Genomic DNA, 11020 nt, shown 5'->3' on the forward strand with positions numbered 1-11020 from the left:
GGATGTCTGAAACTCCAGTTATGAATTTTTGAAGTAAGTAGTCGAATTCTGTCCAAATCTGGACAGAATTTACGTTTAGCATTGTTTGACCATTCTAAATGTCAAGTCTCACTGTGATGATAATACAAAAGTTGTAGAGGACTTCTTAAGCTTTCTAGAAAGTCTTAGTTCACGATTTTTGGATGAATATTTTGTAAGTTATGAGCAAAACCGCTGACTGCTGTACTGCTGTCCAAAATCCTCATTCCCTTCCAATCCACCTTGAGGGCTTGTTCGTTTGGGCCGGGATCGGCCGGGATTGCGGCCCGATCCACGTGGAACATCCCGGTCTGGATAGATTCCCGACCCACATTGGAAGAGCTGTTCGGTTAGTCCACTCGTGATTCCATCACCGGCCCATTACCGGCGAAATCCTTCACCCCGGCCCGGGAACCATCCCACGAGTCTAGACGTGTGGAACCGATCCCCTGGCGCTAGCACACGGACGAAGCAACACACGGCGGCGGTGGCGGGGGACGACGACGTCAGCACGGCGATCTTCTCAGCGACGGCTTTCTCTCCAGTAACCTTCTGGCTGGTAAGTTTATTGTCCCTCTCTTCCTCTTTCCTCCTCTTTCCATTTCCATGTTCTAGATCTGCCTTCTGGCCGCCGGCCGCCCAGCGTCTCCATTTCCATCTGTGGTTAGCATGCACTACCTCTTTCCATATGTGACCCCTCCATATTATGTAGTAATTAATTAACCCCTGGTTTGGTAAAAAGAAAAAAACTTGCATTTGCCAGTCAAAGCAGTAGTGCCATGCCATACCAATTGCATCAGTCGTCATAGGGTTTAGGAGTTCAATATAATATGATCTGCAACAAAGATCAAAGCATCTGTGCCTTTTCTGTTCTCGGAAAAGAACAAAGCTCTGAATTTCGTTGCCATGAGGTTGAGTACACTAGTTTGATTATTTTTACTGATTTTATCCATTCTTTTGGGTAAATACGGAGTGAATACTGCTTTGTAATTGGTGCAATGCCATTATCTGTAGGGAGAGTTAGCAAAGCAGTGGTAGGCTTCATGTTTATCCTTGATAACATATTTGATTTTCTATATGCCCATTAGTTTCCCCTAGGACACACCATTCAGTTTCATTCTTTTAGAGAAAACGAACAAGTTCTTTGTTGAAAGCTAGTGATCAAGTAGCTGGAATTGGATTGGGCAAAAGGAGCCACTGCCCTGCACCAAGCTAACACTAAATTAGCAGGAGCTGCATAAAATTTGACACAACATGAGGCATTTGTTAGTTTTTCTCATTTACTGTACATGTGATTGACTTGAATGTTCCCATTATGTAACCAACAAGTATACAAGAAAAAATGTTAAAGATGAATAATGTTACTGCTCTACCTAAATTTGTGCAAGTGCTTCCATTGTTAGAATAGAACATAGAGTATCCTGTTTTCCTTTTCTAACTTCCTAAGAAGTATAATTCTCGATTCTTATTTTGACTTCTATTTGGTTCTTCTTGGTACTACTAGTTTTTTCCTAGTTCAGGTAGGAACGTGGCATTCTTGAACTTAGATAGATCCTTTCCTGAATCTGATCCTTGTTCTGTGCATATTTTTTTGGCTCTAGTCTGTACATGCATGTCTGCTTTAGTTTGTTGAAATCCAGCCCAGACTTGTAGCTTGTTTTATTGATGAGAATCTGATCCACATTTCCCTGTAAATTTGCAGGCTTTGCATCTGTAGATCACTTCTGCTATTACTATCTCAGGTTTTGAACTTAGAAGCCCTAGCAACTCGGTGGCAACTGGTAACAACAGCCTAGAATTGTGGGTTGTTGGAGATGTTTGTATTTTTAATTCTTGATCACGATGAGGACATGTAAAAAGTTGACAAATTAGCATTGTTGGTGGTAACTGGTAGCAGCAACTCTGTTTTATTTTCATGTAGTGTATTTCCTAAAAAAGTTATTTAAATATTGTGTAAACTACAAATTAGCATAACACAGTTGATTGTGGGAACAAGCGAATTGCAAGCAGCGGCTCTTTTTTTAGAAAAATATATTTCATACATTAGAAGCCCATACTTCTCCTTAACTAATTCCTGTATTATCCCTGCCATAACCGAACACAGGGATTCTAGAGGGGGTTAGAAGCAGGGAATCATACCCCCACAGGGAGGGATTGAGTGAAGTGGAAGGGATCCACTCAATCCCTCTCTGGATTGCCTCCCCTAGGGGTTTAGATCCCTAGGAACCGAACAAGCCCTCAATCCTCATGATTTTGGGATGAAACGAACATGGCCTCAATGGGATGATGGTATTCAATGATGATTGTCATGAATGGAGCTGAAATATTGTTAGTCCCTTTTTTAGCATCCAATTTTTTCTCTCATTTTTAATTTAGTTATGACATCTCCCTGTTTGTTGAAGGGCAGTCCTGGTGCAACAGTGAGAGCTGTCTCACTGAGTCATCAGGTCACGGGTTCGAAGTAGTCTCTCCGTATTTGCGGGAGAAGGCTTGCTTTGGTTTATCCCTATCCTAGACGTCACATGTGGGAGCCTCCAGCAGTGGATCTACCTTTTTTTATCTCCCTGTTTGTTGAAAGACTACTTGCTTGCATAGGTGACGTTCCATCTTTCATCCATCTCGTGTCTATATGTTCAAGATGGCGCCATTGGTTCCTCAGCAGAATGTGATGCAAAGGTTCAGGTCATTAGTGATAATCCCTCTGCTGTTATGTTACTGTCGAAAGTCCTTTGGAAAATACCAGATCGTGCGATTTCCCATGACACATCCCCTTTGACTATATATGCTACCAGTTCAATAAGGTACCGTACATTATCTTTTCATTCTTTTACTTATGATTTTAACTTGTTCATTCATTGAAGTCTGTACTTGGCTGTAATAGAAGGCTAATTAATGTCTTCTATCTTCTTTATGAATGTTTGAAGCAGTAACAACGTTAAGACTGTTCTTGGTTCTGGAACACAATATGCTAATGGATTTGCTGTGGCGGATATTGAACGATCATCTCTAATCCTATGCGGTAAAGCATTTGCTAATTCAGCTATCGTGAAAGATGCACTTGCTGCTATGACAGCCCCAATATTGTCTGCAAGAGGAGGCCTCCCGGTTCCAGGATGGTAAAGTCAGTTTAGGACTCTTTATTTCTTCTATTTATGTAAAGTTCTTAAATTCTTTCCATGTATTTCAGGATTATGAGCTTTGGTGGTTCTATTGTATTATTGTTTGCCCTAGTGGAAATCATGATGTCCTGCACAGAAATCCACAATGCTCTATTGTCCATTGACTGTGGTGCAGTCATCTCTTCCAAGGGGTCTACTGTGCTTTTCCCAACAAAGGCAAGCAGGGAGCAGAAACTGCTTACCGAACCAACTGGAGTAATTATCGTATCATCTGATAGGTAATGAAGACTCCATGCTTTGATGACATTATTTGTCTTGTCTAAAACATGCAGTTTGTGGAGTGCTACAGTAGTTCTTTTGCTAAACAGGAATATCAACGTCTCTTGATTGATAGTTAAAATGAAAAATGGTTTGAAGTTGCGACAAGAAAGAATAGGACTATGTTTGCTAACAATGTATTGGCATTTTTACTTTCAGCTCTGGTGTCATACCATCTGTATGCAAGCTCTCTCCTGGCCAGGCTGCCTACCATTTCTTGGCTGGATATCACGATGGAAAATTTGTCCCAGCATACACTAGAGCCCCCTCTCCTGCTGACCCACTTGCACTTGCAATTTCTTTATTCTCACATGTAGGTGGCTCTATTTCTTTGTTTTTTTCAGCTCTGGTTATTTAGTAACTCGTGTTAGTTCTCTACCTTATGCCCATTACTGTCTTTCTGGTCTTGGTCTTGGCCCTGATGATTGATGTGCTGCCTTTGCAGTTGAAAGAAGATGATACACCGGCATATCTGATCAACGCTAAGCACTCTGGAAAGTACATTGGCGGTAATATTACATCCTTTCATGTATTGTTCACTTTGCCTTCCTGGAACGGACACGAAGATGACAAATATTGTGTATGACAGGCAATGGGCTTATGAAATTATTAAAGCTGGCACTATCTCACGATCTTCCTAACAAAAAAACTGAAGGCTCTAGAGGTTAGTGTGTAGTTCTTGATGCCCTACATTTGCATAATACAGTATGTCAAAGTGCAACTTTTTAGAACACCGGATGCTCACTGCTTTTCTATTGATTTGTGTGCAGTTCAAGCTCTGCAACGGGAGGTCTGTTCAGTTTGACGTCGGCAACGTGGTCATGGTGACAAGGAACACCGGATGTGTAGGAGTGATCAAGAACTGGGAGAAGCACAAGGGCATCTTCGAGGTCATCGACGTGCTGCTTGGAGCTTTTTTCATGCTATGTCTAGTTTTCTCCTATTTGTTGTACAGGAAAACATAGAATGGAATTCAAATTTGGTGGTCGCAAAAGTGTGGAGACTTGAATTCATATAAAGTTAGGCTTAACATTAGTGCAAACAGTTGTATTTTAGTTTAGATTTAGAGTACACTTATATATGCCTTGTTTGACAATGCTTATTTATGATATATTGAATGGTACTTATTTATATTATATTAATTATAATGTTGTTCAATATATGTGTATGTATATTTCTCTTCCAAATTATTATAACGTGATGTCTGAACAAATGATTATAAATTGAAGAATGTACTGCTGTGAGTCATTTCGTTTAAATCTTAATAAGACGATCACCAAAATGTCTAATATTAGTCTCCTAAATAAGACGGTTTCTAAAACGTCCATTATTAGTCACCTAAATAAGATGGTTTTCCTATTGTAATCGTCTATTATTGTAGGATATTCGAGACGGTTTGATAAATACTTTATGACTTTTAATGTTTGTATTTTCTATGGTTCTTTAGAAGCAGTGTCTTAAAAAACCTAATTTAAGACAGTTTATCGGACAAAATGACTTAAACAAATACCTTTTTCAGACAGTTTATCGGACAAAATGACTTAAACAAATACCTTTTTCAGACGGTTATAAATTAAAAACTGTCTTATATAATATCTTTTAAGACGGTTTATAACCATCTTAAATGTGGGACATCTTTTGCGACTCCGTCAAATTTGGACACTTCATAAGCGTCTTAATAACTGAAAATTAACCGTCTCATATAACATGATTTGTAGTAGTGCAAGATATGCAGCAGGATCATATTTACCATTAAAAGATGGAATTTTAAATTTAATCTTAGCAAATGAGTCATTAGGAGGATGACGAACCACACAACGTGCACGACCACGGCGATCTCCATCGTCCTGCTCAGTGTCACCATCGTAGTCCTGCTCCATCTTTGTGGTCAACGCATCAAGGCGTGCCAGGATGGTGTCGAGTGTGGTGCGAGTCGCCGTTTGAGCAAGGTCAAGCTGGTTGAAACACGCGGTCATCGAAGTGACCGTTGAATCAAGCCGTTCATGCATCATCCTAATGTCAGCAGTAAGTCCATCAACTTGTCCCCTTACTTCCTGCAACTAGACATCCACCGTGTCGTGTGCTCCTGCCATAGTTAGCGCAAACACCAAAAGGAGAAAAACCGACGACAACAGGGGAATGGTGGTGACAACTCGCTCAATGGAATGCTGTTATCAAGTTCTTATCCATTCTTACCAAGCCACAGTAGTGAACTGCAACCAACAGGTGGAACCGGTGAAAGATTGGATGAGCGATTGCCTGGAGAAAAAGAAACCTGCTCATCGTAGAAATATGTGGAGTTCTAGGTAGGCTACACTCAAGTCAAGGATTAGCATGATCAAACAATAATGCAAAGTTGAATTATAGTGCAAAACATGAAACTATATTGCTGGCCACAAGTGCAAAGGACAGATGGAACTAGCAGAATGGCAGTACCGTAAATATTGTACTAGCGAGGCCAAAAAGGCACTAATAGGAATCACAGGTGATTTTGTTTTTCTTTTTTGTATGATTTTTTTGATATTTTTCTCAGCACAAGAAGCAACAAAATAGGAGCTACACCAAGTTTCACCTAAAACAGAGATCAGATGTGGTCTACAGAAAAAGAGCAAGTTCTCTGAAAAGCGTGCAAGAACTTTGATGAATTTTTTCTTTATTTTCCTGAATTTGTTTGACAATTTTATCGAAACCAAACAGGCCGGCTGGCCTCAGAATGGTGTCAACAATCTCCTGTAAAAATTTCAGATTTTTTGACCAACCGAGCGAAAAGTTATGCCCGGTTTAAGGAAGGTACCTCAAGTTATGTTTAAAACGACCGAGATGAGTCAACAAGTTCCTTTCTTTTTTTGTTTGTTCTCTGGTTCTATCCTTTCTCTTTCGTTTTCTTTTTTTCTTTTATTTTTTTTGTTTCTGTTTTTTTTACGTGACCGAAGGAGAAAAACAAGGAAGCGGTGTTGACTCGATTTGTGGCGTGATCAAACGGAAGATGGCACTAGGGTTTGAATGGTGGAAGAAAGAAGGATGGTGACAAAAACACAATGCGACCAGCAACAAATGACACGAAAGCACACAAATTAAACAATGCAGATTATTGAAAGAAGGTGCGAGGCTCAAAAGGGTGCTAGGATAAGGTCTAACCTGAATTTTTATGTGGTTTTGTGGACTGTAGGAGAAAAAAAATACTCGATAAACTCACCGATCAACCTGGAAATCGGATACCACTTGATATAGCTGAGGTGCCCGATCTTTCGGCGAGTGGAGATAATTCCGATTTGGCGGAAGAAGACCCTTGCGATCCGACTACGACGAGCAAGCCTGAGGCACCAATGCAATCGCTGAACCAACTCCCTATGGTTACCGACCTTGCTGATGCGAGATCGGCCTGATCACAAAGACCGTTTCCTATGCTCAATCGAAGAACGAACAAGAAAAAGATGCGAGCAATCTAATCTATTACTCGAGGGTGGAGTTCTGAATACACGAAGACAACGCTGATTTGCGCGTGTTCGAGAGTAGCTAAAGCTAATGTAAAACAAAACTCAAAGAACAAAGGAGGCGCAGCTCCTGGATAAATAGAGAGAGGGGGCGCAGCCCCTAGTGGCGGCCAACCCTAGGTCGTCCACTATAGGCCACAGTTGGGCTGGTCGTCTATTCTTCTGGGCCCTCATTCTTCAGTAGCATGACGAAGTTAAGATCTCTGGCACGGGCCCGAGTGATTGGCCTAGCTAATGAAGGAAGTGGCGCTTGATGTGGAGGTGCTGCTGGTGTAGTCGTACTCATGTTGCAGGTGATGTCCTCATCAACTAAGCCGAAGCTTCTCAACGCGTATCTTCGGAACTGGTTCATCCTTCTCTCAGACCATGCTTTTCATATTATATACAGCTTCATCCCAAGGCCGAAGGTCCCTGTGAATGTATTATACTTGGAAAATATGTTAGTCGTCTTTTTGAGGACGTTCGGAAGATGAAGGCCCCCAACAGTAGCCCCTCACAGTATTAATTTGTTGTAACAACGAATTCAAACTGCGACGTGAAAGAAGGCCTTAAGCCAAAGGTCCAAAAAAACACCTTCCCTTCGCTAGAATAGCGAAAGTCAATGACAAACGTGGCCCGCCAAGTTGCAAAGAGCCAGGCGTATAAATAGGAGCCCACATAGGCGGCATTTGATACGCCATTTCTGTTGTTTGCATTATTTTCTCGAATTTTCAACTCTTGCTTATCGGCTCTCGTCTGATTTTCGAGCTTCGGTTTAAATACATGCCTGCTCCATTTCTTAGGAGATGTCTGAGGAGAAGAAGATGATTGAGGAGAAGAAGATAACTGAGGAGAAGAAGTTGTATGAAGAGAAGAAAGTTGCGGATCCTTTTATTGCTGGGTTTTATGAGTCTATGGCAAAAACGAATACAAAAAAATTACTTAGGAGATAATGGAGGGTTTGTCTGAAGATTCTGATGACAGTGATAGTTATGATGTGGAAAGTGGAGATGAAGATTCTGAGGACCGGCCCTGGCGGCCAAGCCATACCATCTATGGAAGAACGACCATTAAACAAAGTCACCATGAGAGGGAGATATTTTCGCGACATGTCTATTGTGAGGGTTGGAGGAGACAGCACTGCCCCTGCTCCTGAGGAAAATGAAGTTGTTATTTACCGAAGCTTCTTGAAGGCAGGACTTCGGTTCCCATTGAGCAAATTTGTGGTTGAAGTGTTAAAGATATTCCAGATCTTTCTTCATCAGATTACCCCTGAAGCTATAATTAGGATGGGGATGTTTGTCTGGGCTGTAAGAAGCCAGGGGCTGGAGCCAAGCGCGAAGTGCTTCTGCAATATGCATGAGCTATTATACGAGACGAAGGCTACACGCAAGGAACAGTACCACAACAACTTCGGTTGTTACGGATTCATTGCTAGCTCTAATGCAAGCTATCCGGTACCAACATACCGAAAAAGATGGCCCAGGGCCTGGATAAAGGAGTGGTTTTATGTTAAAAATGATCTGGTTGAAAGGAAGGATATCAAGGAAATCATCCAGCACCCCATATGGTCTCGCTTCGGCCTTCGAAGGCCAAAGGTGGCTATTGAAGGTGATGTTGAAGCATGCCAGAAGGCCTTTAGCAATGTTTGTGCCTTCATTGGCACAAGAGATATAATCCAAGAGCACATAGCCTATAGGGTGTGGCCACTTGTGGATAGCTGGGAAATGTCGAAGGAGACTACTGCTGAGTCCATACACATGCCGAAGGAGATGTAATGTTATGCGGAATGATATGATGATATGATGCAAAATTATGGTGATGTCGACCATACACACGCACGCGCCCACAGTGTAACACACAAGACTCTACATCCCCTTGGGAACAACTTTTGAGTCTTTAAGCTCTGCATCCCTTAGGAACGACTTTTGATCTTCTTCACATTGTATTTCGATGGCATTTAAGCTCTGCATCCCCTTAGGAACGACTTTTGAGCTTCTTCACCTTATATTTCGGTGGTATTTGGCTCTGCATTCCCTTAGGAACGACTTTTGAGTAGAAAACTTACGCTGCGCTCCCTTGGGAACGACTTTTGAGCTTCTTCACCTTATATTTCGGTGGTATTTGGCTCTGCATTCCCTTAGGAATGACTTTTGAGCAGAAAACTTACACTGCGCTCCCTTCGGAACGACTTTTTTGTAGCTTCGGATCATAATTTTTGGCTCTGCATTCCTTTAGGAACGACTTTTGAGCAGAAAACTTATGTTGCGCTCCCTTAGGAACGACTTTTTTGCAGCTTCGTATCATAATTTTGGCTCTGCATTCCTTTAGGAACGACTTTTGAGCTTCGTAAATCCATGAGGAAGATATATTTCACTCTGGTGCAGGCACAATTATTACAAAAAATTGAATTTAAGTTCTTCATTACTTGTTTCTCACACAAAAAATAAAATGGCATAAAAGATAAAAGTACATCAAAAGTAGGATATTCCTCAGTATATATGCTTCGATTCTGGTGCAGTGCTATTGACTGTACGAGCTTCGGACTCCTCCCTAAAGTCGCGTTGTTGTTGGTCGTGCTGGTGCCCTTCTAGCTGCTGGCTTCGGGTATGAGTAGGTGGCAATGGTGGTGGTAGTGGGAGCTGGGGCCAGGAAGCTTGTGAATGACTTGCCGAAGCAACAGAAGCTGCAGGTTGATTACCCACGTATTCTGGTATATTGGGAGAGTAGCACGAAGTAGTATGTAAAACCTGCTTTGGCTGATTCTGCCGCGCTTCTGCTTCAGCAATCTCTTTTTTGCTTCTGAATGGTGACCTGGCATGTTCTTGTAGTGTGGCCCTTATCTTCACCACAGAATAAGCAATAGAGTTTCCTGGGCTGATCCCCATATCTTCCTCTAAAGCCCCCGCCGCCTCTGCCCCTTGGAGCTGGTGGCCTAAAAGAGCTTTGTTGTTGCCCTAAAGATTGTGAGCTATGTTGTGGCCTCTGAAACTGGCTTCCTCTGTCATCACTCTGACTGAAGTTGTGAATTGATCTGACATGCCTAGGGTGGATTCTTCCTCCGAAGCCCCTAGTCATCTCAGAAAACCTATAAGCTTCTTCCCTTCTCTGGCGGAAATAATTATCGGCCCGGATGTACTCCTCCATCTTCTGAAGCAGCTTCTCCAGAGTCTAAGGGGGTTTCCTGGCGAAGTATTGAGCCTTAGGTCCTAGCCGAAGCCCTTTGATCATGGCCTCAATGACGATTTCATTGGGCACTGTGGGCGCTTGTGCTCTCAGACGCAAGAACCTTCGGACATACGCCTGGAGGTATTCTTCGTGGTCTTGCGTGCACTAGAACAAAGCTTGAGCAGTAACCGGCTTCGTCTGAAACCCTTGGAAACTGGTGTTCAGCATGTCTTTCAGCTTCTGCCATGATGTGATTGTTCCTGGCTGAAGAGAGGAGTACCAGGTTTGCGCAACATTCTTGACTGCCATGACGAAGGATTTCGCCATGATTACGGTATTGCCCCCATATGAAGATATGGTTGCTTCGTAGCTCATCAGAAACTGCTTTGGATCTGAGTGCCCATCATACATGGGGAGCTGGGGTGGCTTGTATGATGGGGGCCATGGGGTAGCCTGCAATTCTACTGACAGAGGAGAAGCATCATCAAAAGCAAAATTTCCATGATGGAAATCATCATACCACTCATCATCGTCATAGGAATTGTACTGAAGAAGCTCTCTGCGTTGAGGTCTCCGGTCCTGGTCATCTTGAGTGAGATGACGCATTTCCTCAGCATCCTCATCGATCTTCTTCTATAGATCGGAGAGACGAAGCATCTTCTCCTTCTTCCTCTGGACCTATTGATGGATGGCTTCGAGGTCCCTTATTTCTTGGTCCAGCTCCTCCTCCTGAGGCATTGGACTTGTAGCCTTCCTTTTTTGGCTTCTAGCTTCACGCAGTGTTTCCTGGTTGACATCCAGTGGCTGCAATGCAGCCCCCAGCGCTGAAGCTTTCTTCGGCGGCATGACGAAGGTCACAGCTTTCCGAAGGTGGTCGAATGAGTTCACCGGAGGTGGGCCCCAATGTTGGTCACTTGTTCTCAA

At 42.6% G+C, this 11020-nt stretch overlaps 1 protein-coding gene across 2 annotated transcripts; it reads left to right on the top strand.

The window, feature by feature from the left end:
- The first annotated feature begins 245 nt into the window (after nt 1–245).
- LOC103635217 (uncharacterized) lies at nt 246–4615 on the top strand. 2 transcript variants are annotated; one of them, XM_008657727.4, is made up of 8 exons: nt 246–577; nt 1721–2819; nt 2943–3134; nt 3206–3415; nt 3615–3768; nt 3901–3964; nt 4045–4119; nt 4226–4615. In XM_008657727.4, exons 2-8 carry the CDS (start codon nt 2728–2730, stop codon nt 4258–4260), a joined length of 822 nt encoding a protein of 273 aa, XP_008655949.1. In that variant the 5' UTR covers nt 246–577; nt 1721–2727; the 3' UTR covers nt 4261–4615. The 2 variants fall into 2 exon arrangements, with proteins under 2 accessions (XP_008655949.1, XP_008655954.1); XM_008657732.4 differs by having other exon boundaries at nt 2946–3134; nt 4226–4611.
- The last annotated feature ends 6405 nt before the right edge of the window (nt 4616–11020 follow it).

The sequence above is a fragment of the Zea mays genome, chromosome 8, assembly GCF_902167145.1.
Source record: "Zea mays cultivar B73 chromosome 8, Zm-B73-REFERENCE-NAM-5.0, whole genome shotgun sequence".
NCBI classification, from domain to species: domain Eukaryota; kingdom Viridiplantae; phylum Streptophyta; class Magnoliopsida; order Poales; family Poaceae; genus Zea; species Zea mays.

Coding starts and splice junctions, on each gene's coding strand:
- LOC103635217 (XM_008657727.4), top strand. CDS start 2,728: ATGTTACTGTCGAAAGTCCTTTGGAAAATACCAGATCGTGCGATTTCC. Junction 2,820..2,942: donor TATGCTACCAGTTCAATAAG/GTACCGTACATT, acceptor GAATGTTTGAAG/CAGTAACAACGTTAAGACTG. Junction 3,135..3,205: donor GGCCTCCCGGTTCCAGGATG/GTAAAGTCAGTT, acceptor CATGTATTTCAG/GATTATGAGCTTTGGTGGTT.